General features: G+C 32.3%; 3 protein-coding genes across 8 annotated transcripts; all 3 read right to left on the bottom strand.

Moving 5' to 3' along the window:
- Positions 1 to 2,922: 2,922 nt before the first annotated feature.
- Positions 2,923 to 3,903, bottom strand: LOC133291997 (polygalacturonase inhibitor-like). Its single transcript, XM_061490359.1, has one exon. The coding sequence runs from the start codon at positions 3,901 to 3,903 to the stop codon at positions 2,923 to 2,925; it is 981 nt and encodes a 326-aa protein (XP_061346343.1).
- Positions 3,904 to 9,843: 5,940 nt separating this feature from the next.
- Positions 9,844 to 13,719, bottom strand: LOC133292048 (uncharacterized). 6 transcript variants are annotated; one of them, XR_009748859.1, is made up of 8 exons: positions 13,338 to 13,719; positions 12,631 to 13,028; positions 12,358 to 12,471; positions 12,145 to 12,208; positions 11,769 to 11,862; positions 11,223 to 11,385; positions 10,447 to 10,515; positions 9,844 to 10,295 (listed from the first exon to the last, which is right to left on the bottom strand). XR_009748859.1 is itself a non-coding variant. In XM_061490428.1 (4 exons), the coding sequence occupies exons 1-4, from the start codon at positions 13,557 to 13,559 to the stop codon at positions 12,429 to 12,431; spliced, it is 573 nt and encodes a 190-aa protein (XP_061346412.1). In that variant the 5' UTR covers positions 13,560 to 13,719; the 3' UTR covers positions 12,217 to 12,428. The 6 variants fall into 6 exon arrangements, 2 of the variants coding, with proteins under 2 accessions (XP_061346412.1, XP_061346411.1); XR_009748860.1 differs by having other exon boundaries at positions 9,845 to 10,295; positions 11,223 to 11,338; positions 12,916 to 13,075; XR_009748858.1 differs by having other exon boundaries at positions 9,845 to 10,295; positions 11,223 to 11,338.
- A 4,951-nt stretch (positions 13,720 to 18,670) lies between these two features.
- On the bottom strand, positions 18,671 to 24,740 carry LOC133291996 (bZIP transcription factor TGA10-like). Its single transcript, XM_061490358.1, has 11 exons — positions 24,565 to 24,740; positions 24,301 to 24,404; positions 23,495 to 23,586; positions 23,207 to 23,326; positions 22,977 to 23,045; positions 22,791 to 22,850; positions 22,584 to 22,661; positions 22,385 to 22,469; positions 22,023 to 22,294; positions 21,044 to 21,283; positions 18,671 to 18,820 (listed from the first exon to the last, which is right to left on the bottom strand). Exons 1-11 carry the CDS (start codon positions 24,738 to 24,740, stop codon positions 18,671 to 18,673), a joined length of 1,446 nt encoding a protein of 481 aa, XP_061346342.1.
- Positions 24,741 to 26,434: the final 1,694 nt, after the last annotated feature.

Raw genomic sequence — 26,434 nt, 5'->3', positions numbered from 1 at the left:
GGAGAAAGAGAAATGTATAGGTAGCGTTGAGAATTCTATCCTAAACTATACATGATAAAATTAGAGGTGACAAAACAGACCATTCCAGTTTGACCCGCTTTCAATTCATCAAAAATGGAGTGAGGCGGGTTGACCCGCCATTTCATGATGGGTTGAAAATTTCAATTCATTCTGTTTTGAGGTGGGTTGGCGGGTCAACCCGCTTAAAAAAAAAAAAATTTATATTTTATTAATTTTTATAATATTACTTATTTTTATTTTACACTCCTCTTAACTTTTTTTAATCTCAAGTCTAAATATAAGTTAATATTTAATCAAATATTTTTTAGGAACTTATTTTTGTCTCAATATGTAGATAACCTATATCATAAATAAAGTTTTTCTTCTTTATTTTTTTTAGTGGAGTACTAAAATAAAATAAAAATTATATTACAAAAGTTTAGTGACATATAAAATACTACCTAATAGTAAAAAAAAAAAAAAAATTGACCCGCGAGCCAACCTGCCACAACTCGTTTTGACCCACAACTAAGCGGGGCGGGTTGAAGCGGGATGGCGGGTTGAAATGTATAACCCAACCCACCCATTTTGGCGATTTGGCCGGTCGGTTTCAATCCACTTTGCCACCTCTTGATAAAAGACAGTTAATTTATTAATTCTCATTGGATTTTATTCATGTCAATTAAAGGGCGTTTGATAGTGTAATTTTTTTTTTTATCCGAGAATCACGATTTTCAGGAATATGATGAAAAAGTGAGTTTTTTTGATAATATTATCAAAAAATTATTTGGTAGGCCAAAATATTTCCAGGACTGTTAGGTTAATTTTGCTGATACTATATTTAGTTATTTTTTTTTCTGAAAAATGAATCCATATTTTTTGATTATCTGGAATTCCTGAAATACCACTTTCTGGATTATATTTTTCGATGGTATTTTATTTTAGAAAATACACGCAAAATGGAATTCCAGGAAATTAATTTTCTCAGGAAATTTTCTCCAATGTGCTACCAAACATGGAATTTTAGAAAATCCATCCTCACTTTCCCATACATCTAAAAATAATCCTCCTACCAAACACTTAGAGCCTGTTTGGATCATCTCTTTTTTTAAGTTTGAAGCTACTTATAAGTTAAAGTTAAAAAAAAAGAGCTTAAAAAAAATTGTTTGGTAATTACATAAAAATTTTAGCTTAAAAGTTACTTAAAAGCACATATTTCAAAAAAATTATCTCTCTCTATCTCTATAGCTCTTCATTTAAAAAAAACATACAATTCAATAAAATCACATAAGAGCTTAAAAAAAGATTCTCTTATGAGCTTTTAACTTTTTATTATTATAAAAAAAGAGCTTTTCAGTATAAAAGTTTTTCTCAAAATTTATTTGACTTAACTTATGCTTATAAGTAGCTTTTAACTAAAAAAAAGATGACTCAAACGAGACTTAGTACAAAGTTGGATTCATGAGAAGATACACCTATAAAATTGATTATTGCTCACGAGTTATTTATTCGAAGTTTTATGATTTATTAATAGAAAAAAGAAACTTAAAAGATTTTGTTCTTTGGTTGTTTACTTCAAGCATTTATTATTGGGAATGGTTATATTTATTAATTTTTTGTTTTATAAATTCTTACAAATTATACTATATTTTCTCGGAAATACACTAGGTTATACTATATACTTCCGGGAATATATAATTGTTAGGTCTTGAAAAGATCGTATTACTATACCGTATGGTATGCGCTCAGAGATACTGTAGAATTAGGTATGTGTTTGGCTTAGAGACAATATCACAATCACTGCGCACATACAATAAGCTTATAGCCAAGACGTGAGTGTGTGCACAGTGTTGGCAGTAATTGTTGATAGGTTAAAAGTATATACCTAGAGTCTTTAGCCTCTTAATTATAAAGGTTACCTCTAGGATTTGTGTTGAACTCCCAGTTGTAATAGGATTCAGCTTTTCATTCTGGTGAGTTAAGGCTTCTATCCTGAGTATCTTTACTCTTTAATATTGTTAGAATAATTGAGAATTTATCCTTTGATGATATCTTAGATAAGTAGTTAGGATATGATAAATATCCATAAAAATAATATAATTTATCAAAATTTATAAAAAAAATTTGTAAACAAGTCTTTCCCTTGTCAACAAGGTCAGGTTTTGAATGTAATAGTTTGCATGTTAAGAATCTCTAAGAAGGCCACTTAAAAAATAGGCGTAGCTCAACAAACTAGGAAAAATTGTGGCCCGTGAAGTTCTTTTGGTCTGCCATTTACTTTGTAGGAGGTATAAGTAAATGTAAAAAAAATTCATGATATTTTTTTCTCCATCATTCTCGATTTTAATTATACATAAGAAAAAAATAATTTCATCCCATTCGTGGTATTTTTTTTCCCATTAATTGAAAAACGTATTTTCACATTTTGAGATAAAAATATCTTAATATAATGAGTTATATATGTGTAATGTTACATAAGAAACACTGTTCCGTCATGACCAAACACCAAAAAAGAGGGAGAAAAAATGAGTTGAGTAAAGAGAAAAGAAAAAATTGTGAACCCCATATGTTTTTGTTTGTGCAGGAAAATAATTTTTATTTTTGTTAATAAGAGGAGAAATATTCTTACTACTAAAATTTTTCACTACTAAGCTTACTAATAGGGGTGTTAACAGGTAACATAAAAGAAAGAGTGATAAAACAAAAAAGTGAGTGGGGACTCACTTTTTTTGTGTGATGCATCAACGTAATAAAAATAAAACCTTAATTAAAATCACTCCAAACAAATTGAATTTATTCAAGAACATTTCGAAGTGTATACTCCACGAATAGAACCAATAGAGGCAAACGCTACCGTGCACAAAAGGAACAAGATTAAACTTAGAACATCATTAAGTTTACTTATTGGGTGAAATGTTGTTTCTAAGTGCAGCTTGGAAGCGGAGATCCACACAAGCACTTGTTATGGAAATAAGAATAAACGTCGAAGTGCTGCAGCCTCCCACCCACCGGAATCTGACCGCACAGCCTATTGTAACTCACGTTCAGGTTCTGCAGATCCAGTGCAGTCAGCCTCTGGGGAAGCTCACCATACACCTTGTTGTGATTCAGATCCAACGACGTCAGGTTCGCCGGGAACTCCACCTTCGACAGATCGAACGACAGCTGGTTCCTCGACAGGTCCATCGACTGCACCGTCTTGTTCGGCCCGAAAAGCACTGACGCATCGCCAGTGAGGTTGTTTCGATACAATTCGAGGAAGGTGAGGTTAAGGTTCCCAAAGGAGAGTGGGATGGAACCGGAGAGGTTGTTGTGGGAGAGTTTGAGGTAGAGATCGTTGGACTTCAAGGACCCCAACGAGGAAGGGATCGAACCGGTTAGGTGGTTGCGGTCCAGGAAGAGTGCGCCGAGGTTGGAGAGTTGTGAGAGTGAACCGGGAATTGAACCGGTGAGGTTGTTGAATGAGAGGTTGAGATATGTGAGGTTTGTGAGGCGGCCCAGAAAGGAGGGAATCGGGCCTGAGATGTTGGTCCAGTCGATGCGGAGGAACGTGAGGTGGGTGAGCTTTGCGATGGTGGGGTGGATTGGGCCCGTGAGCTTTGGGAGCTTGTGCAAATCGAGAGACTCCAGGTATGTGAGTAGGCCCAGGGAGGGTGGAATCTGGGCCGAAAATTTTTCCTGGGCGAAAAGATTGAAGGAGTTGATGCGGTGCGTTTTGGGGTCGCAGGTGAGGGCGACCCAGTTGCAACAGTCGGTGTTTGGATCCCAACGCAATATGTCTGAGTTGTTGAGTTCCTTCTTGATTTGGAGCAGCACTTTCTTGTCGTGTGGGTGGCACAGTTCAGAGATTACAGTGGTGAGCAACATCAGAAGCAGCGATAAGCGAAGCATTGTGGTTGTCATTTTTGGTATGAGATGATATGAGATTAGATAAGAATAGAATTGCTAATTTATACAGTCACCGACAGGTAAGATGACTTCCATGATTAGTTCACATTTATTCATGCGCCGGCGGCTACTGTAATGCATATTTAACCGAAGTCAAACACCGGAAAATATTGATTTACAAATTTTTAACAATTTGTTTTGCATATATAACGGATACTGTAGTCAGGCATCACATGTCAAATCCGGAAAATTGTAGCTTATAGGAGATAACTTATATTATTTGATCACAATTTATCCTGATCTATATCTAATCCAATAGCTGTTTGCGCCGGCAACTAATTTATATTAACAGTCTGAAGCCTAAACTGCTAAGCACAAGTTGCGTAGTATTAACTCAACTATGTGCGCTTCGTAATTACATTTGCTAATAACATATAACACATGCATATATCCTTAACTTATCTCCGCATAACATTTTAAAATATGTTTGCCCTTCGATTGCATTTAATACAACTGAGTTTGTAGCTTCGCAAGTTAGGTTCTTCCTTAGAACATCTAGGCAAACATCCACCTTTTTTTTTTTCCAAATGTTTACACCTCCTGCTTTTTGTTTTTTTCTATTCTTTTCTTTAAAAAAAAAAGAACAAAACAAAACTTCTGCTGATATTTAAAGTCAGTTTTTATCCTTATTGTATAACACAAAAATATTCATGATTTGCGGGGTCTCTCTCTTTGTAGAGCTCGTTTTATATGGATCGGGATTTCATAGTCCTTATCCTAAAATGGAAAACAAAATGAACGGAGAATGAATTTGTGAAGAAGAGAGGGATTTAAGTGGAAGAAATTTTTTCCGTTTTGAGAAAAAAGTGCACCTAAAAAGTTGTGGGCGGGGTCTATAATAAAAAAATCTCTCGAGCTCATTTTATATGGATCGGGACTTCAAAGTCCCTATTCTAAAATGGAAAACAAAATAGACGAAGGGAGAATTTGTGAAGAAGAGAAGGATTTAAGTGGAAATTTTTTTTTCCGTTTTGGGAAAAGGTGCATCTAAAAAGTTGTGGGCCGAGTCTATAATAAAAAAATCTCTCGAGCTCATTTTATATGGACCGGGACTTCAAAGTCCCTATCATAAAATGGAAAACAAAATGGACGGAGAGGGAATTTGTGAAGAAGAGAGGGATTTAAGTGGAAGAAATTTATAAAGCTTAAGCATATATGTGGTAGTCTAACTGAAAAAAAAAAAAAAAAACTTTCTTAAATAGCAGAATGTACAATGCTCTCCTCAGTCCTAACTTACTACATGCCGCATGCTAAAAGAAGAATTATTTAACCTGTTTCAATTAGGGATTTTCCTAACTGAGTGTATAAAGGATATTTCGCAGAAAAATAAAGTATAAAAGATATGAGTAATAATGTATTTGCTAACCAAAAATTTTACATAGTTTTTTACATAATAAACATCTAGCTAAAAAAGGATAAAAATTGGGATTTAGATGAAATAAAGATAAAAATATTAATTTTAAATGAAAAAAATTTCTTTTATAAAATAGAGAATACCGAATTCAGTATTCCCATGATACCAAAGAAAAATTCCAAAGAAAGTTTTTCCTTTCTCCATTTCCCAAGCACCATTCATCATAACCCATATGATTTGCGATTACGCTGCTAATTAATATTAGAGAAAAGTTCACCAATGTCCCTGTGGTTTGCTTCAGAATCACCTATGTCTCTGTGATTTTTTTTCTATCACATATGCCTCTGTGCTTTGTAAAAAATAAAAAACTATAGGGACATATGTGAAAACATATCCTTTTGCAAACCACATGGACATATGTGATAAAAAAAAACCACAAAAACATAGGTGATTCAGAAGCAAACCACAGGAGCATTGATGAACTTTTTCCTTAATATTAATTATTTCCAAAGTCATTCATGGCGGCTATTTAAGGAGAAGGGAAATTGTATCTGCAGGATTGAGAAATCTATTCCAAACTATACATGATAGAGGAGACTAGGATAGCTAATTTATTAATTATCGATGGAATTTAGTTAAGTAAATTAGAACTATTGGGGTCAGGTTTTGGATCTAATAATTTACATATTAGGATTCTCTAAAAAGGCCAATCAAAAAACAGGCTTTGTTCAACGCAAACTTTATAGAAAAAAGTGTTGCCTGTGCAGTTCTTGGCTGGCTTTTGCTTTAGGTATAAGGAGGAAGTTGAACTGAATTGGTTACAGGCATATTCAGAAAATTTTATTTATATCTCCACACTTAGTAATGAAAGTGTTTCCCTCGGAAAAAACTTTAAAGAAAATTTTAAATCTATTAAAAAATAAAAGAATATAAACAGTAAAAGAAAAAAAAAAACTTCAACTTAACATAAAAAAGTATTATTAATTTTTTTTAAAAACTACATGTATTTTTAAATTTTTGTATAAAAAAGTAAGAAAAAAAGCTAAAAGAAATATAATAAAATAAATAAGGCTTTAATATTTTTTTCGGTAAACACACATTTATTTATGGCTTTAATATTTCAACAGTGAATGTAGATAAGTTATCTACATTCGCTCTCAAAACGATGTCGTTTTGAGTTAAAAAATTATAATAAAAAAGACTATTTTAATCCTGAAATATATTATAATTACAAAAATACCTTGATTTCCGCCTCAAAATGACGTCATTTTGGACTCAATGTAGATAAGTTATATACATTGACCGTAGAAAAAGCTAACCCTTTATATATATATATATATATATATATATATATATATATATATATAGGGAAAGGAACCGTTTACAATTTTTTTTTATAAATTACTCTAAATATGACCGGTCATACACTCTTGATTGAACTATGACCGGTCATACTTAGTATAGTTTGTAAACAAAAAGTTTGTAAATATAACCTTATATATATATATATATATATATATATATATATATATATATATATATAGGAAGGTTATATTTATAATTTTTTTACAAACTCTTATAAACTACACTATATCTGACTGGTCATACACTAATCAAGAGTGTATGACCCGTCATACTTAGTGTAATTTGTAAAAAAATTTATAAACAGATCTTTTCCTATATATATATATAATATATATAGGGGAGATGATTCACTTATCACCAAAAAAGTTTACAACTTTTACAACTAATTTAATCATCGTTGATTTTCGTCAATCTAACGATTATAATTTATTGAGAATTAATAAATGTGACACAATAAATGTTATTAATTTATAACCTTTAGATTGACGAAAATCAACGGTGATTAAATTGATTGTAAGAGTTGTAAACTTTTGTTATGGTAAGTGGATTCGTTCCCTATATATATATATATATATATATATATATATATATATATATAAATAAAAGAGATAAAGTTATCTTTTAGGAGAAATATTAAGACCATAAAGTAAACGCAAAAGTCCAGTTTCGTATCATTGAGATATTCTAAGTTTCTGGCCATCTGAAATGGCTAAGCTCATTTCTCTTCTCGGCCCGATGGGTACTCTTAAATCTGAGGCCCGATAAGATAAGATGACCCATAAACCCCACCACCACCACCTATGACCTAACATGCAGAAGTGTAAAAAAGTTTCAATCACTTCCAGTTCGCTTCTTATTTCTCACCCACGACTGCATGGTCTTCTTCAACACACCTGTTAAACTTTTTTTTTACCAAAAATTTCTGTCTGAACATGCATACAGTTGTGTGGGTCAACTGACCGGGTCGATCGAATTTTTCAATATTGCTTTTAAATTTAAGAAAATATTAAAATACATATTTAGAAGATTGAATATGAGTAAGCTTTGCTTAATAAAAGGAATATGATATGTTAAGGGGTGTTTGGCAGAGGAGATATTTTTTTTAACCAGATAAATGTAATAACCAGAAATATGATAAGAAAGATAGGAAGGTGAGTTTGGTAGGAAAGTTAACAAAAAAATTGTTTGGTTGAACAAAATTTTACCAGAAAAATTGGATTAAATAAGTCATATTTTTGGTTCACCTTTTGTGAATCTTTCTCCATTTCCCTAGTTTTCTTGAAGAGTTCATGTTTTCTTATGTTTCGTGAAAACATGAGAGAACAAAAGTAGAGATAAATTAAATTTGGGTTTCATATTTTATATTATAAAAGAAAAGAAAAACTAATTGGCACGGAAAAAGAATTTGTGTAGGAAAATTTTTTGCTCTCCTATTGTATGAGAGTATGATTTCCCTTTTTTGAAATACCACCTCACAAATGGTAAACCTCAAGAGTGAATTCTCTCCCTTTTTGCATGCAATTCACAAAGGATGGAGAAAACAGATTGGTAGGTAAATTTTTGTATGTTTTCTACCAAACGTTGGCAACATGGAATGCTAATATCAGATTGATGGGGATCCAAAAATAAAATCTCAACAAAAAATAAAACTCTCAATTTGACATCTCGTCTGAGAGTTTTATTTGACATCTCGTATGAGAGCCGTTAAATAAAAAAAGATCAACGACTCTTATTTATAAGCATGTGACACCATTGATTTATATACACACACACACACACATATATATATATATATATATATATATATATATATATATATATAGGGGCAGGATCCTTTGACACCGGTGTCAAATTTGAAGTTTGACACCCCATCTGAGAGCCGTTAGATCAAAAAAGATCAACGACTCTGATTTGTAAGCATGTGACACCATTGATCTTTTTTGATCTAACGACTCTCAGATGAGGTGTTAAACTTCAAATTTGACACCGTTGTCAAAGGATCCTACCTCATTTATATATAGGAAAAAATGAAAATTAAGTGACTGGACGGTCCAGTGCACTATGTTCTCCCGCGAGAACATAGTGCAAAAATATTACAATGGTGTTCTCCCGGGAGAACATAGTTATAATTTTACTATAACTGTGTTCTCGCGGGAGAACATAGTACACTGGATCGATTTTTACATCCAGTCACTGTACACTCACTAAACCCATATATATATATATATATATATATATACACACACACAACATCTCCGTGTTCATTAGTCAATTAATTATTGATTTTACAAGTGGAAGTTAAATTAAAGTGAAATTTTTGCGTATAGTCTGAGTAAGGTTTATCACACTGGTTAATCAACCCTTTATTTTATAAGTGAAACTCATAATTAAATCAAAACTTGTGGCTTTACTCATTATTCACTTTAATATATTATCGGATGTTAAGAAAAATACTGAAATACATATTTAGTTGATTAAATAATGGGAAAAATGTTTATCCTTTTAAATGACACAACTTATATCCTTTCACTCTCACAAAGAGGTGGGACCCACACTTTTATTTTTTTTGTCAACTCTCTCTCTTCCTTTATCTATCTCTTTCTCTCTCTTAAAATGACACAACTTTACATCCTTTAAAATGACACACACTTTACCCTTAAATAATAGTAGGCTTTTGAAATAATTTATTCGTTTTTGTGTATAGACACTAATGTCTACTAGAAAATATAGTTATTGGATAACATGTATCCTTGTTGTTTTCAATTATATTATTAATTCACCATTCACTACAAAAATTCAAGCATTTTGTGGGGGTCATATTTTCATATTGTGGGGGTCTTTGACCGCCACAAAGTACATTTGTGGCATCCTCAACGACCTCCAGTTTTACCTACGCCACAGTTTTTGGAGGTTTAAAACCCCCACAAATTTGTTGAAAATTTAAAAAAAATTATTTAAATTTTACGTTTCTTTTAAAAAACCAGGTAGATTCAAAAGGATAAAAAAAATTCATTTCAAATATTTGAATACATATTTAAATAGATCTTGGTTTTCAAAGATAAAAAAAATCAAAGAGATGTATAAATGAAATTAAAAACTAAAAGTTATTAAAAATTGATAACTATAATGCAGGCCAAAATTTGGAAGTTATCCTGTTTTACAAGTAGCCTCATATTCTTGTAACTATAAAGATGGACAAAGACAAATATTTGATAAGATCCTTAACGATCATAGAATATTCTTTGATAACTTTTTTCAGAAGCTTGTCATGATCTGAGGCTAAAATCTTGAGGGATGCATCCCAGCAGATGCAAGTATTTTACAAGCATGTTAAAATACTGAAAAGAAATTCTAATCCTAACTTTTTAACAAGGTTAGCGCATATGGCATAAATGTCCCATGACAAGTGTTAAAAATTGATAACCAAGTGGAGCTGAACAAGTTTCCTGCGAGATTGGTTTGCCATTTCATTCACATCCTGAAAGACCAACGCTAAAGCAACAATGGGGAACTTGGACTTCCCATGAGCCCAGAAACGAGGACTCCCTTCATTGCCTCTAAAGTTAAACCATTCTGGAATCTCAGTTTGGGGCATCACAACTTCTAAGCCACGTATCTCTTTTGGCACCTATCATATCACAAAAACCATTTTTGTTAATAAAATAAGAGAAATACACATCATAACATACTCTCTCTAAGGTGTAAAGAAATAGTGTGCAAATGTTGTTTTTCTAAGATAAAGGTATAAGATTTTAGCACAAGCAATAAAGTGGTGATACCTGAGACCATAACATGGTTGACGTCTCTCTAGTTAAGGAGCAGCAGTATCTTGCATCTACTAAATTGGCCTTTCAAGAAAGAAGAAGAAAAGGACTTACGAAGCATTTTGTTAAAATATTTGACACAGTACATGAGAAGACCAATAAAACAAGATCAGATAATGAACAAAAATTGAAAATATGGCCTTTCATCATAATTTTTCCACATCATGTAGTAATAATTTCAAGGACCTGTTAGTTTATTCTAAGTGTTAGTTTAGTCCAGTTCTGCTTAATTTTACCTAATTTCTAAGTTGCAGGGTTGCCTTGCTAGTTTGATAGACAATGACAAAGAATTGTAATTGGTCTAAAAGGCTGAGAATGTTACATCAACACAATCAGCCAAAATTGTTCATAAGTTGTTAACCAAAAGTGATATATCCAAACACAGCTGGTTAAGTCTATTGTATCTGGGATTAAATCTCACCATTACTAGGGAGGAGAGGGTCATCAGCTCCCATTATGCAACATTGACAAAAAAAAAAAATACCAACAATGTGTAATATATATCCTACGTGTAATAGAGTTAGAGTAATGAAGAAACTTCCTATGGGTAACTAATAATTTACATTTAATAGAAATCTAACATAACTTCTTAATCCAACATTCTTTCTTACATATTATCATAAACTAATATAAAGAACAATCACTACTAGGTTGCTAATATAACATTAATTTTGCGTTAATGGGTGCAAATGGATAAGGCATATAGATAGTACTGACATAGATTAAGATACCTTGGAGGATTTTAGACATCATGGTCATTTTGAGAAGGATCAGAAGGTGCAGTTTGATGAGGCACAACAGTAATTTGTAGAGTGGCACTGGAGGAGGAGCTTTGAGTTTGGGAACCCTGGATTTTTCAGTGTCACAATAGATATCCAACTCAGCAGCCCACAACTGGTTGATCAACTAACTATTCATTAGTGTCATCCATTTTTAAAATATATATATATATATATATATATATATATATATATATATATATATCAAAGATTAGTGTCTTTTCATGAGTGGATGGAATTTCCGAGAGTTCAGTTCTCAGAATTTTCAACTTTGCAGATTTTCATTGTGATGAGTAGACTTGGAAACAACCTTATAACATGGAAATGACAGCTACATGGACAAGTATGGAATTTCAAAATAATGTACGACAAAAGTTTCATATACAAAAATTTGAGATGACAAAAAACTGTAGTGACTTAAACCCATACATTAATCATATATGCCACAGTCCATAAGTTAAATTGCTAAACCAGATTTCCTAACATGTATACACTTACTTTTTTTTTACTTTTCTGATATGAACATTGCTAAACCACAGTCCTTGGCTAGCAGAGTTTTTCCAGTTCCCGGTGGTCCTGTCAAGAGAATCCCCTGGAAAAAAATGTTCAAGGCTCACTTGATGATAAAAAAAAATCCTTAATTTCCAATGCACATCAAAAAGCATGGCATTTTATAATTAGACAAGCAAGTTCATCGGCATAGCAGCAGGAAATGAAAGCAACTAAAAAGAATCCATAATATTATGGTGAGCCTGGTGACCAAACGCTAGCATGTTTATTCCTACAAAAATTTTTTGCGTATGGAGATAGTATAAAGAGAATAGATGGCAACTAGTCAAATACAGAAAGAGACAAACACTAGACGAGAGGTTACCGTGATTTTGAAAAGTGCTTTCCATGTTCTCATTGACTAATGTCCCAAGAGAAAACTGATGAGACTGTATGCGGAAAATGTTAATCAAATCATTCCGGGTAGCATCAAACTTCAAATGCATTTCTTATTTAAGTGTCTCATTATGCATTTATTTCTTTAAACTTAAGACTTTAGAACCGTGATTAAAATAAGACTAAGAGATGGCATTTTTACCTTTGCAATTTCAGATTGTATGCAGAAAATGTTATAATTAGCTGGTGTGTGCAGATCTAGTACCCTATTGTTTAATCGTGTATCCTGATTAACACGAACAAGTTGTTCCAAGGCCTGCACCCATTAAAAATCCTGTTACCATGGATGAGAAAAAAGAGAGGGGAAAAATGAACTCTTTTGTTATAGTAACAACTGTTATAGGGAGATCAAAATAACAATACAATTTTTGTTGTTGGAAATACAATACAATTTAAATGCATATATAATCCATACACTTGCAAAGCCTTTTCAATTTCCATTTCACTCCTAGCAGCATCCTCAAGACTAAATACAAGATTTGGGACAGCCCTATTGATACAATACAATTTTTTTTCACTTGAACTTCCACCTACCAAAAAAAAAAAAAACACAATCCAACCACACAATGGCATAATCATAGAGCTTCCGTCAAGTTTAAAAGCTAGAAAATCAAAAACCCTGATCATGCGTGAGTAGACCAAACCAAATTAATCTGCTATGAAGTACCTCTGATAGGTTCGGCTAGTATGGAAACTACACCTTCAATGTCGACAATGGACTCTAGGCTGAGTGTTGTAGTGTACTTCACCATTTGAGGGCTCACTGAATCAGGCTGCGCCTCCACCAAACACTGCTCGGTGAACCCGTGATCCCTTATAACCAAGAAGGAAAACATACTATAGAAATGAACTCGCAAGCCCTAACAAAAAATTCGGGGAAAATGTACGAATAACAAACAAATCACAAAATTAGCAACATGATTAAATGAATTTTAGTTTAGCAAGACCAGAACTGATCGACACATATTGACAGAGATAAATAGAAATTGTCAACATATCAAACAATTGGAATGCAAACATAATCAAAATCAAAATCGAGAAAAATATACTAAATTCATAAACAAAACCTAATCACATTATGGAAATGAAAAAGATGAAAATAAAGGATGAAAATAAACATACCTTCATACAAAATTTAAAAAAAGGAACTACGAGACTGTGTTGCCAGAAGCTTCTCGAATATGTGGCGATCCACGGTTCCTGTGTTGCTGATAACAGTGCTGAACTCTTCCAGCACCACCATACCTTTGGCCCGCGATGAACTTTTCTGAAGATCAGAGAAAATGTTCTCTGGAGATCCTTGTGGCAACGTCCAAAAATTGAAGCGATTTTGCCAAAGTACATCGAATATAGGTTTTGGAGAATGGGAAATATTTAGGGCTATTGCTACCACACTATCCTTAATCGGGGTAATGGGATAACAGAATTAAAAAGACGAAACAGCCTCAAAATATGCAATTTTGGTAGCAAATTTGAGCTTTCTATAAATTTTGCCATGATTACATTTACGGTGGCTTAATCCTCATGCCTGCCATATTTTTTTGTAGTGAATGTTCAAAAAAAATTAAAGTATATATAAAAAAATAAAAAAATTAGAGTATAAATTGTGGGGGTCAAAACCTGCTACAAAATTATAAAAACTAAAAAAAAAAAATGAAAATACAATGTGGCGTTCTTTGAAAATGCCACAATATGCATAATTATTGGGGGTTTTACAAACCTCCACAAAATAACCTCCACTAATAACACATTTTTATGTAGTGATTTAATTTAATGAGATGAGACAATGTTGCAGCATCATACAGTTCTAGTGCTGCTACGATGTCATGTATCGTTTTAGTCCTTAATATTTTGTTTTCTAATAAATGCCCTATATACTAATAAAACAACCCTTGATTTTATAAGTAATTATAAGTCAAATTAAAAGGAAACTTGTCTCTATTCTCATTGATTTTTTAAGGTATGGTCAACTAGCTAGCCCTTGATTTTACAAATGAAACTCATAATTAAACCGAAACATGGCCTTTATTCATTCTTCCATACGTTAAGAAAAATAATAATATTAAAGTACATATTTAGTTGATTAATTAAGAGTAGGTTTTTGAAATAATTTTTTTTATCTTGATATACAAATGTTTATTAGAAAATATAACTTCAAACACATCTCTATTTTATATTATATAATTATTTCATCATTTAATTACATTTAATGAGTTTAAACATAGTTGACCTAACATCTCTTCTTATGCTATTAAGGATGTCACGTATCACTCCTAATAAGATATTTATTTTTTCCAAAAAGTCCTTTACACGAGTCAGTCAGTTCTTAATTTTACGTATAAAAGTCAAATTAAACCGAAACTTCGACCTTTATTAGTTCTTCTGGTGAAGGTTTTATCACACTGGTCAATTAGCCCTTGATTTTGTAAATGAAACTCAAATTAAATCAAAATTTGTGCATGTACTCATTATTAAAACTCATGTTAGTCATGATGGAACTTGGAATTATGAGATTATATCTAATTTTTTTTCTGATGATTGTGTTCAAATTATTAGAAGCATGCTGCCTCCTCATAAATCTAATGGTATGGACAAAAAATGGTGGAATTTAGTTGGATCAGATGAAGTTTATGTGAAAAATATTTATTTTACACTGCTAAATCAAAATAGTTCTAATGGTATTGACAGAAAATTCTGGCCAGCCATTTGGAACTTAAAAGGGCCCAATCGGATAAGTTTGTTCCTTTGGAAAACTGCTCATCATCGTCTATTAACTAGGAGCTTTCTGGCAAACTTTAGATTGTGTCCTCCTAACTGTCCTATTTGTAATTTTTATGAGGAATCCATTATTCATATGGCTCGTGACTGTCCAAAGATTAAAAAAATTTGGTCTAATCTTTTGAGGCCAAATTTGATAAATGGTTTCTTTGATACTGATATAGATTCTTGGCTTTCCTTGAATATTCAAAATGTATCTATTTTGTGCTTTGATGTCCCCTGGTTGTTGGTTTTTGCTGTTACTGTTTGGTTAGATTGGCAATGGAGAAGAAATAATTAGGTGCATGGTGTGGAAAATAACGGGAAAGCATACAAGGTGCAGTCCGTAGAGAGTCTGGTTCGTGAGTATAAACAAGCCTGGATAACTTCTAAGGGGACAAAGCTGACCAAGAATTACATTTCTGTTCCTATTAGATGGTTATCTCCGGACACAGGTTGGGTGAAATTAAACACGGATGGTGCAGCCAGGAGTGATGGCAGGGGGAGCTGCTTGTGGAGGAATTATAAGAGATGAAAATGGTTATTGGATAGAAGGATTTGCTTACTATATTGGCCATTGTTCAGCTTTTGTTGCAGAAATATGGGGCGTCTTCAAGGGTCTTGAATTTGCTTGAGCTAAAGGTTGGAGACGCTGCATCCTAGAAAGTGATTCAAGCTTAGTTATCACTCTGCTCTCCAGCAGTGGAAGAGCAACTCGAGCATCTCGCTTAGTGACTCGGATTCGAGTATGGTTACAAAAGAATTAAGAAGTTCACCTGGTTCATGTTTTTAGAGAAGGAAATAGTTGTGCAGATTGACTTTCTAAATATCCTTTAGACTATCTTGTTGAGAATAATTTTTGTGTTTTTTCAAACCCTCCCCCTGGTATTTGGCCTTTGTATTGGGCTGATTTGTCTTTGTCTTGTAATTTCAGAACGATTTTATTGAGTTGATCTCTTTGGGGTGTTGTTGTTAACCCCCTTAGATTACCAAAAAAAAAAGTCAATATATATATATATATATATATATATATATAAGGAAGGTTATACTTACAGAGATAGGATATTGTGACACCCAAGTTATGTTACACCCATGTGACACCCAGTCAATCTCACCGTTAGATCGCTTATGTTGATCCAACGGTTATATTTATTTCCATCTTTGTATGATCATTATTTCCCAAATTTAATATTTTATATTTATTTCTACCTTTGTATGGTTATGATTTCCCATATTTAATGCTTTCACTTTAAATTTAGGAAATCATGACCATACAAAGATGGAAATAAATATAACCGTTGGATCAACATAAGCGATCTAACGGTGAGATTGACTGGGTGTCACATGGGTGTAACATAACTTGGGTGTCACAATATCCTATCCCATACTTACAACCGTTTTTTTTACAACCATATCTTAACACCGTTGATTTCTGCCAATCAATGGTTATGATTTTTGCAAATTAAACTTATTAATTAATTATTAATTCTCAATAAATGATAATCATTGATTGACGGAAATCAACGGTATTAAGATATGGTTGTAAGAGGTTGTAAAAAAAAAATTATAAGTATAACATTTCTCTCTCTATATAATTGATTAAATATGAATTGGCTTTTAAAATAACTTTTTTTTTATCTCGACATAATGTCTATAGAAAATACAGCTAAACATAATAGAAATAATAAATTTTTTAAGTTAGATTTAGGTGCATAACTTATTTTCATTGTTTACGAAGGCCCAATTTAGGTGAACTTATAAAAATTGTCCTTTTTATTGACATATTTAAAGAGATATTTAATTAAAAAAAAATACTCATGTTTTTAAATGCACTATTTGTTAAGTGCTGTTTTTTTTTTTATGAAATTAATGATTTTTTAATGTTTCATTTTTTTTAAGTTCATCTAGATATATTAACAAATATATATAATTTTTTTTTTCTATCATAAAAATAAGGGACTAACATTTCTTCAATAACATGAGACCTCAAAACGAATGCATGGTAATAAAATTCATTACAAGAGAAAATTAAATTTTTTAAAATATCATAAATTTTTTTATCATAAATTTTAGAATGATATCATTTTGAATTGGAGGAGATAAATTTATCTTCCGGAAAAAATATTTGTCCAAAAAATTATTCAGCACTAAATTGTACATTTACAACAATTCTACTGAAATGTTTAACCTAAAGAAAGTTTGTCTCAAGATATTTTTTCTATCAACCTCCAGCGCTATTTTCCACGTCCTGGTGCATTTGCGCAATTGTCAAATGTTCGTAATAACTGCATTGCAAAGTTAATTGGGTGGTCACTGCCCACAGATGCCTTGATATTAATTCATAAATTCAACAGTGTGCTCTAAACAACAATTCTTGAAACTATAAATTCTGAACTTCAATCCAGTATTCCAAATCTTCTGCAATGACCACTAATCTACTAAAAAAAATTGACCACTATACATAAGAGGAATGCTCAATTTATACAGTATAAAAATAATATTTTATATTTAATCTTAATTATTGATATATTTATATTTAATTTTTTTTAATTTATTCTCAAATACACGCACGTGGATATGCACGGACCCATGTCCACAGATAAATAGGTTGGGTTGAAGAATTTTTTAAATTTTAATAAATTATCAAGAGAGATTAAAATTAACGATTGAGATGAGATATACTTTTTAATGTGATGCCGATATGAAAATAATTCATATATATATTTATATTTATATTTTAATGTATATGATCTAGATTCAAGGTGATGTCAAATCCAATCCAAATCAATTGAACCTACTTACAATTTTTTTTGCTATAAATTTATAAGAAGTTATAAATTTTAGAAACTAATAATTATATAATTTTTATTATTCTAATATAAGATTTTTATACATTTAATCTTTACAAATTTAGATTACAAATCTAATAATAAGTCTACAATGCATGCATCTCCCCTGTGTTTTATTTTTATTTTGGTACTTTTTTTTTTAACTTACAACAATTAAAATTTGATATAGGGAAACATGTCCAATATTTCTGCTCTGAGTTTTCGATAATTATTAGATTTATAGGTTAACAAAACATTAATTAATAGTTCGAATTAAAGTATACCTCCTTTTGAATTATTTTTTCTTCCTGACATGTGAAATTGACTATTTACAACAAACCTAGTAAGAATGGACCACTTAATTTACTCATTCTCAGAGATCAAAAAAATAAAATAAAAAATGATACAATCGAAGATATGAAAAAAGAAAATTGTTGACTAATGTGTGTATGGTTCATCAATATGCCAGTGACTAAACAGTCTACCCATGCAACCCTTAAGGCTAAATGGACCATTGAGTTAAAGACAAGTTAAGCCTATTGTCTTATTTTTTTCTATGTCTCAAAGTAACATAACTTGCAACCAAACAAAGTGAATTTTCTTTTTGTCTTAAACTCTACCTCTCCATTCTCCCTAAAAAATATTGACTTCAAACAATTTCGAAAATTTGCATAAAGAAAGAGAAAGGGAGAGCTATAGTAGTTAAAAGTTTAATTCTATATTAATCATCTGTCTATCTATACAATGGGAAAGAGGGTGGGAGGGAGGGTGGTACCAAAGTAAAGATTACTTTTAATTTATAATTTAAGAAGCTACAACAAAGGCCATAGCTAGCTAGAGATGGATATGGAGATGTGCCACTACCACTCGCTATTCTTGGCGAGGGCGTGCCAACCACAGAGAACTCAGTGCACGCAGACGGTGGAAATACTCGGCAATGGTTAGAAAACACCTTGCTGCTTGACGTATCGTTAGGATCTGATGCAGACGGTGAATGGTTTGGTGCCTCAGATTATCTGCCTGTAAGTTCAAATGTTAATTTAATTTGATTTTCTAATTAATTCTCAGTCATGTCATATATGTGTGTGTTTAAGGGAGGAGGGGTTTAGAAAATCAACCTTTGCATGCAGCTTCAACTGATGAAATAAATGGAACTATTATGATCAAACATAGACAAAAGTGGTTGGAAGGAAAACTATAACGGTGCCTCCTTTTCTCTTTTAAACTTTGAAACAGGAATACTAAATAAAACCTCTACCCACTAATTCAATGCTTGTGACAAGGTTTCCATAGTCAAATTTTGTAACATTTAATCAAAATTTGGGTCCTCTACGTACTCCTCTGTCACTAAAACACTTCATTATGAAAACAGACAGTATACGATTTTTCACGGTGCCGTAAAACACCTTAATTATTATATACATATTAATATATAGATTATGTATTATTTTCAAAGAGGTTGACTAATTGTTCAACTTGGAGACATTAATTTCAAACATTGGATTTCTGAATCCCAAACGGCAACAACAATAATGATCACACTAAACCGTGGACCATTTGTAGGAGTAATTTCAAGTCAGAATTGTGGCTATAAGAAGTCTAGAACAAAACACTACAAATTGGTCAAACCATGACTGGATGAGCTTACAGATGAATTAGGGAAAGGTTTACTTGTAATAAAATTAAAACCTCATTATCATTATGATTAGTATTTTCTACCTAAAGATTCCTTTAGTTTTTTGTTTCCCATTGTTGTGATTTGTTATTGTAACAGATTCAAATTAAGAGGATATGTATTCTTGGATGACTTAAAATTAGCATCTATTCATATGTAGAAATTAATAAAAGTTGGTGAACCAACTTTGATGAGATGAATAGAGCACACACATATATATATAGAGATGGGCGGTGCAGATTGATTGTCATAAATTTCACAAAGAAATTTATGTCATTTTACCAATGCTGTTAATTCAACTAATAAAATTCCAAGATCAAGTCCTATTCTTACTTAGAAAAGAAGGAAATGTCCCATTTCATTCAAAACTCATCTAACACCATATGTTGCATTCTGTGTCACCCTAAGTTCACTTGCAAACCCAAAACATCATATCAGCCTCGAGCATTGGTCTGTTTTTGCTCTTAGAAGTAGTCAAAAAGGAAGTTATGGGGATGGGTCTATATGTTGTGTCTTCAAGTCAAACGGTTACGACCATGACATCACAGAGATATGGGGCTAGAGGGGATATCTTTAAATTAGGATTGCATGTCTCGGTGAGGGACCACCGATCTGTCCTAGTGTCACGTGTATACGACCAATAGCACACGTTAGTAACCTTAGACATTCAATGTTAATGAAATGTTCAATACAATATATCCTCATTTATAAACTTTCAGCACTACAGCAAGGTAACCTTTAAGGTTGTACTTGAGCTGTATGTTCTATTGTTCTTATTATGGTACCTTTGCAATGCTTTTAATGCGTATGAGTACGTACTAAACTTTATCCAATCCTTTTTTATATATTGTACAGACTACAAGCTAATATATATTTGTGTGTTTAATCCTAACAAGTTCTAAAAGGGGGAAATAATTTTTCTACCACTTTTATGCTTTACTACACATACCCCGTCAATTTGGTTGCATGTAACTTCCCTAATATATTAAGGTGCATGTCTGGTATATATATAATGTATCCAAGTACCTGTACCAGACAGAGTCGAAAGGAACTAGAGTCCTTTTCGAGATATAAACATTGGCCCCCCCAACGTACGTCGAAATGAGATGCAGATATTTATAATGTGTTTGTAGATTCCACATAACCACCTCAAAGTGAGAGAGACATGCATAGAAGGAGTTGTTCATGGGGTTGGGGCAGGTCTCCCTACCCGAAGAGCAACAGATTCTTTTTCCTACCTGACCCCACGAGATCCGTTATGGAAACTTATATCATGCCATGTGGGACCACACAACTAATCAACCAAGACAACACGGTCACGAAACTCCCTCACCAAATCACAAATTTTATATTATTTTCTCTATATAATAATTCTTTTTTACATATTTTAATACCGACCCTTTTTAAATTTCCTTAGTAAAAAAAAAAAAAGTTAAGTGTAAAATATTTATATCATTTTTTATACTTATATATATATATATATATATATATATATATATATTACGCTTATTACGAACTCATTTTAAAATTTAGGAGAAACGTGTTAATGTGAATGAAATGTAAGCTACCTGTCTCACGAAACCTTCAAGAGTGGAGAGCTTGTTCATGGCCATTGCCATATGTCCCATGTAGTTAGCCACATTGAGAGGATAGCTCAAAGAGTCTGCTGTTATAGTGTTTGATAGAGATTGATTGAGAGCCTCAAGCCCTTGGGAGAGAGCCTCTTCTGCCTCTTGCGTAGATTGTTGCAATCCACATATACCCAGTATTTGTTGCTCAGTCAGAGGCTCAATTTGACCCAGAATAATCTAAAAATACTTACACTAATTAAATTAATATAAACATATATTTCAACTGAAAATAAAATATATAGCATGCCTAGATATCATAAAAATTAAGTTCTTGTATGTATTTAGATGTACTATAATGATGCATATGCATGAATATAAAATCACAAAATTTTATGGTTGTGAGTGTTTGTTTATTGATTAACTACAGTACAAAGAAGAAAATGAGAGATTGAAACCCTGCCACTCTCTTTCTCTCTACTTAATTTCTTAATCGATCTCTAGTTCCAGCCAGAAATTGGAGTTAAAGTCATGGCTTCATGGGAATGAAGCCTAACTCTACCCATTACCGGAAACTTTCTCGATTCCTTTCGTCATTCATGTATGACATTAAATTCATAGCCCTCATCAGTTTTTCTTTGCTAGACCCACCGACAAGACTGAGTTCATACATTTATAAGATCAATTACTTCTCATGAATACCACATATAACGCACCCCAATTTCCTGCCCCCTCTCCGAGAATGTAAGTTATCAAAAAAAATAAAAAAAAAGAACCCATGTATATATATAATTTTTTTTGATATCAAAAGAACCCATATTTTAACTATATAATATTGAAAGAAAAGGAGGACATTTTGAAAATGGTAGTTAACATAGAACTCCATATTTTTTGTCATGTAGTTGTCATTAATGTTGTCATAACTGGGATTTGTGGATAGTATTTCTGAGCCAGGTTGGGTTACAATAGTTGTACTTACCTTAATGAGTTCAGATGGCTTGAATCCACCAATCCACATGAAGCAACGTTCAGCTGGGGTCTTCCACATGCCAGAAACAAGATGGAATACATCTGTTTTGGCCACTAAGCTCTTGAGGTTCATTACATGGTCATAATGTGCCAAATAATTATCAACAAATAGTCTAAGCTCATTCTCAGGAAGGTGCTCTTGAACTGCAGCTCTTAGCTCACACACTAGGCGATGATGCTCCTCTAGCCATCTGGCATATTCTACGTCAAATATAGCAGCATCTGAAATTTATACCCAAATTTATAAATCATATTGAAAAATCCAAGAGGACAAATAATCATGTACATAGAGACAATTGTTTTATAAGAGACCTGGGCTAATACTATTCATAGCCACAGGAAGTCCTTGCTCTCCTCCCATTCCCAAAAGTGCACCTCCTCCGCCTAAGAACATGCCCTAAAATAAAAAACTAGCGTTGTTTGAACTCAAAACTTTACCAATATCATGCACATTTATAGCATTGTGGATCCCCAAAAAGAAGACTTTTTTGTTTTTTTTTTCCTTCCTTACCTGAGATCTAGCACGTTGCAGCTCTTGTTCCAGTTGATTAAGCCTAATCCTACTTGACTCTAGCTGCTGAACATATGCCTGAGAAAGAGAATGAAAAAAAGAGGACAAATAGAACGGTACATTTCTCACAAGTACTAAGAGACCTTTGACAAGTCTTACCGAAAAAGTGTAAAACAACAAAGTTGAAATAAAATTATAATCACTTACCTTTTTCCTAAGCCTGCTTTTCCTAGCTGCCTCCCTATTCTGAGCAAGTCTTCTGAGAGTCTGTGCATAACGTTTTTAAAGCACATATTATAATTGAATATCACTGCAATTTTTTTTTTTTTTTTTAAAAAAGCAGATAGTTTGATAAAGAAGGATATAGAAGCAAGAAAAAATGTAGGAGTTAACCTTAGGATCTGGTGTTTTAGGTCCTTCATGTTCAGAACTTGACGTTGGACCCTTGCGATTGGTCTCTCGCTGTAATAGTAAACGCACAGCGTAGATGATTAGTTAGATAAAATTAAGAAAATAATAATAACTTAAGCTCAGAACCTCATGCTTACCAAACTTTGATTCTTGTTCTATTCATTTATAATTAAATTTATTTTTTATATATATATATAAATGGTGTTTTGTACCTTGATAGCTTTGGGTGGTTCAGGGACAGAGGTTTCGTTTTGTGGGTTGGCCAACTCCATCGAAGGCTTTGACGGTCTTTTAGATCCACTTGTTTGCGGAGAAACTAACTCTACGCTAGCCTATAAATTAAAATCAAATATAAGTAATTATTTACTATTATTAATATTGATGAAACTCATTAATTAACCGCAGCTAGCTATGCAGTACGGAATAATAACAAAAAAGAGAGAGTGTGGTATGGTATTATGGTATCTAATATACAATTGACAGTGAGATAATTATATCACCTTGGAATTGGATGATGATGGCTCTACGTGCATAGGCTGAGACGGGAAAATGTTGAGAGTTGGAGGCCTCATTCCTGATGATGATGAGTTATCTGCTGAGACTCATACATGCACCAAATTTAGCACCATCAATTATGTTGTAAATATATCTAAGCAAATCGTGTATATGTTTATAGCATGCAAAAGGGAAAGAGGGTTTGTTTTTTCAAAGGCCAGAATGATTACTATAGGAGTCAAAGGAGAAAATAAGAGAGACAAAGCAAGAGAGGTGTGAGTGTAAGGGAAAGAAAGCTGGTCTGGTCTGGGAATGAATTATCATGCATTTGTAGCTCTGTCATCCAAACAGAAAAAGAAGGAAAAAGTATAGAAAGTAAAGGCAAAGAAGGAACCCGAACCCATACCCTATTAGTTCCCTTTTCAGTACATGTGGTATTTTGAAGGAGATCATGACACCCGGTTTGTTACATGTCATGGTCTCACAGCTCCAACCAATAAAACAAGAAACTAATAAAATAAAAACAGAGAGAGAAAAAGAGAGGAGCAATTTTTATTTTTATTTTTTTTTTAACTTCTCTGCAAGGATCTGGTCAACAAGAGTACTATGGTGCAGATATGATCTTCTGAACATACTTTTGGTGTGACCCAAAGAGAATCTCCCAAACAAAAGACAAGTGAGAGGAAAGGTGTTTCTCTTTTTTGAATTTGAAGGAGAAGGTTATTGGAATTTGGAAACAAAAAAAAGAAGAAATAATCTTAACGTGTTTGTTTGTGTGCAAGTGTTGGGAGTTTGGGGGAGAAAAGCTCACGTCTTTGTTCTTGAACGCTTGAAGGGTCTGCTTGTCCATCGAGATAGAGAAAAAGAGCTTGATCCAATTCACCTAAATCATAAGCTCCGGAATCTTTGTTTCTGCTGACATAAACACATGTATAATTATAAATAAAAAAAAACAACAACAAAGGTAAAAGAGTAAAAGACAAATGGTTCATCTCATCATCACAAACTGGGTGAGAGTGACTAAGACTAAGAGATTTTTGAAAAGTACACTTGGGACTCCTATTATATAACTCACAGGTAGTTTCCTGGGATAGAGGACGATGAAGAAGATTGCATCATCCCAAAAGAAATTTGGTTGTCTTGTATTTGATGGTGATGAAAGTGGTGATGATGATGATGACGGTGTTGATGTGGTGGGAGAGGTTCCATTTGAGTGGTTGTTGAGTTGGTGCTCTTAACACTGGAAGCCATAACCAAAGAAGAACCTAAAAGCTTTGTTGTCTCTTGCTCTTGTTGTTCTCTTAAAGTAGCTCTCGTAAGCCCCATCAATGGTGAAACCGCCTTTTGTTTTTTCCACTTGAAATCATTTCCTTAGTCCACGGGAAAAAGAGAGAGAGAGAGAGAGAGGGGAAGGGTCGGTTATAATGGAATAGCTAGTAGAGAGTAATAAGAGAGAGAAAGAGAGAAAATAGAATTGAATGCAACCAAACAAAAGACAAGACTTCTTTTTCTATTACATCTCTCTCTCTTTTTCTCTCTCATCTCTATGAGAAGTTGATGACTTTCTGCAAACTTAAAAACTTTTTTTCAGATAAACCGGGTCCTCTCAGGACATCCTCTTCAACACACTCTCTCTCTCTCTCTAGAAGGGCAAGAAGGAACTTTTCTTTATTTTTATTTTTTTTGGAGATACCAATTTTGAATTGAAAGATGAGATGTAACGTGGAATAGAAAACCACCTAAAAGGTTCCTTCTGTAGCCCTCTTATTTTATTTTATTTTTTTAGTACATTTTGTAGCCCTCTTATTGTATATAGCTGAAATGACCAAAAAGTCATCCTCTATGTTCAACTTTTATTATTGACAATTTCATGCAAACTTACACGTAGATCCCTCAGGCGGCTTTGTCTGTTGGATAGTACTTACAAGATGTTAGCACACCACAATTTACACAATTTTTTTTAAGCGACATGTAATATTTATAAATTATTTTTTTATAATTACTTTTTTTTTTTTGGTAAATTTTTATAATTACTTTTACTCATGTTGAATCAAAATCATATTAACAATTATAAAATAACGTTAAATAAGAGTTAATTTTGATTTTAATCCAACAATAATAAAAATAGACATTGTAAGAGAAAATATTTGTAAATATAATCTATTTATATATATATATATATATTAATCAATAATGTATAATTTTTTTATGAAAAAAATTATATTTATAATTTTTTTTTCATTCAATAATCTCTTGTAACTATTTGTTATAGTTGTTGGATTAGAATTAAATCAATGGTTACCAAACATCAAATAAATAGTTACAAACTCAAAGCCGTTGATTTATTTTTAATCAAATGAGTATAAAAGTTGTTGTAAGGGAAAAATGTTATAAATAAAGATTTAATAACCATTGATTTATTTACTTCTTTACTTAGGCACGTCTGTTTCTATACTTTTTTTTTTCTTTCTGTACATCTTCATTTTTTATTGAAAATAAAGATTTATTTTTATATTCTTATCCTCTCTCTCTTTTAGTTGTTTTTTCATAGAAGCCCCATTTCAAATAAAACAAGGCGATTATGATGTTATTTTATATAACTAATAACCATTAATTTATATGTATGGGATTTTTTTATACTTTGAAATCCCTTGTCAACTTGGAGAGGTAACATTCACCCTTAATTATTTCGAAGGAGATATATTAAATTATATTCCTATATGTCTTCTTAACCAAGCCGTTATAGAAATATTTGACAATGATATTCCTTAAGTTTGAAAATGATTTTATTACAAGTTGAATCTTATAAATCGTTGTCAAGAGTGGAGAATATATATATATATATATATATATAGGATTTCTCTTTTCTCATGTCACATGAGATAACATCTCTCATGCTATAGACACAACAAGTGGTAGGTCCCACTACTTGTTAAAAAAATAAA

Source organism: Gastrolobium bilobum, unplaced genomic scaffold (assembly GCF_033153095.1).
Source record: "Gastrolobium bilobum isolate Gb01-03AN ecotype WA unplaced genomic scaffold, APGP_CSIRO_Gbil_v1 utg5369, whole genome shotgun sequence".
NCBI lineage: Eukaryota > Viridiplantae > Streptophyta > Magnoliopsida > Fabales > Fabaceae > Gastrolobium > Gastrolobium bilobum.
Note: the sequence above shows the minus strand (reverse complement) of the source record. Positions and strands in the feature narration are given on the sequence as shown.

Coding starts and splice junctions, on each gene's coding strand:
- LOC133292048 (XM_061490427.1), bottom strand. CDS start 13,559: ATGTACTTTGGCAAAATCGCTTCAATTTTTGGACGTTGCCACAAGGAT. Junction 13,076..13,337: donor TTTTTAAATTTTGTATGAAG/GTATGTTTATTT, acceptor ATTTTTTGTTAG/GGCTTGCGAGTTCATTTCTA. Junction 12,746..12,882: donor ACTAGCCGAACCTATCAGAG/GTACTTCATAGC, acceptor TTTTTTTGGTAG/GTGGAAGTTCAAGTGAAAAA.
- LOC133291997 (XM_061490359.1), bottom strand. CDS start 3,903: ATGACAACCACAATGCTTCGCTTATCGCTGCTTCTGATGTTGCTCACC.
- LOC133291996 (XM_061490358.1), bottom strand. CDS start 24,740: ATGGCTTCCAGTGTTAAGAGCACCAACTCAACAACCACTCAAATGGAA. Junction 22,662..22,790: donor AAAGCAGGCTTAGGAAAAAG/GTAAGTGATTAT, acceptor TCTCTTTCTCAG/GCATATGTTCAGCAGCTAGA. Junction 21,284..22,022: donor AGCCATCTGAACTCATTAAG/GTAAGTACAACT, acceptor AAGTATTTTTAG/ATTATTCTGGGTCAAATTGA.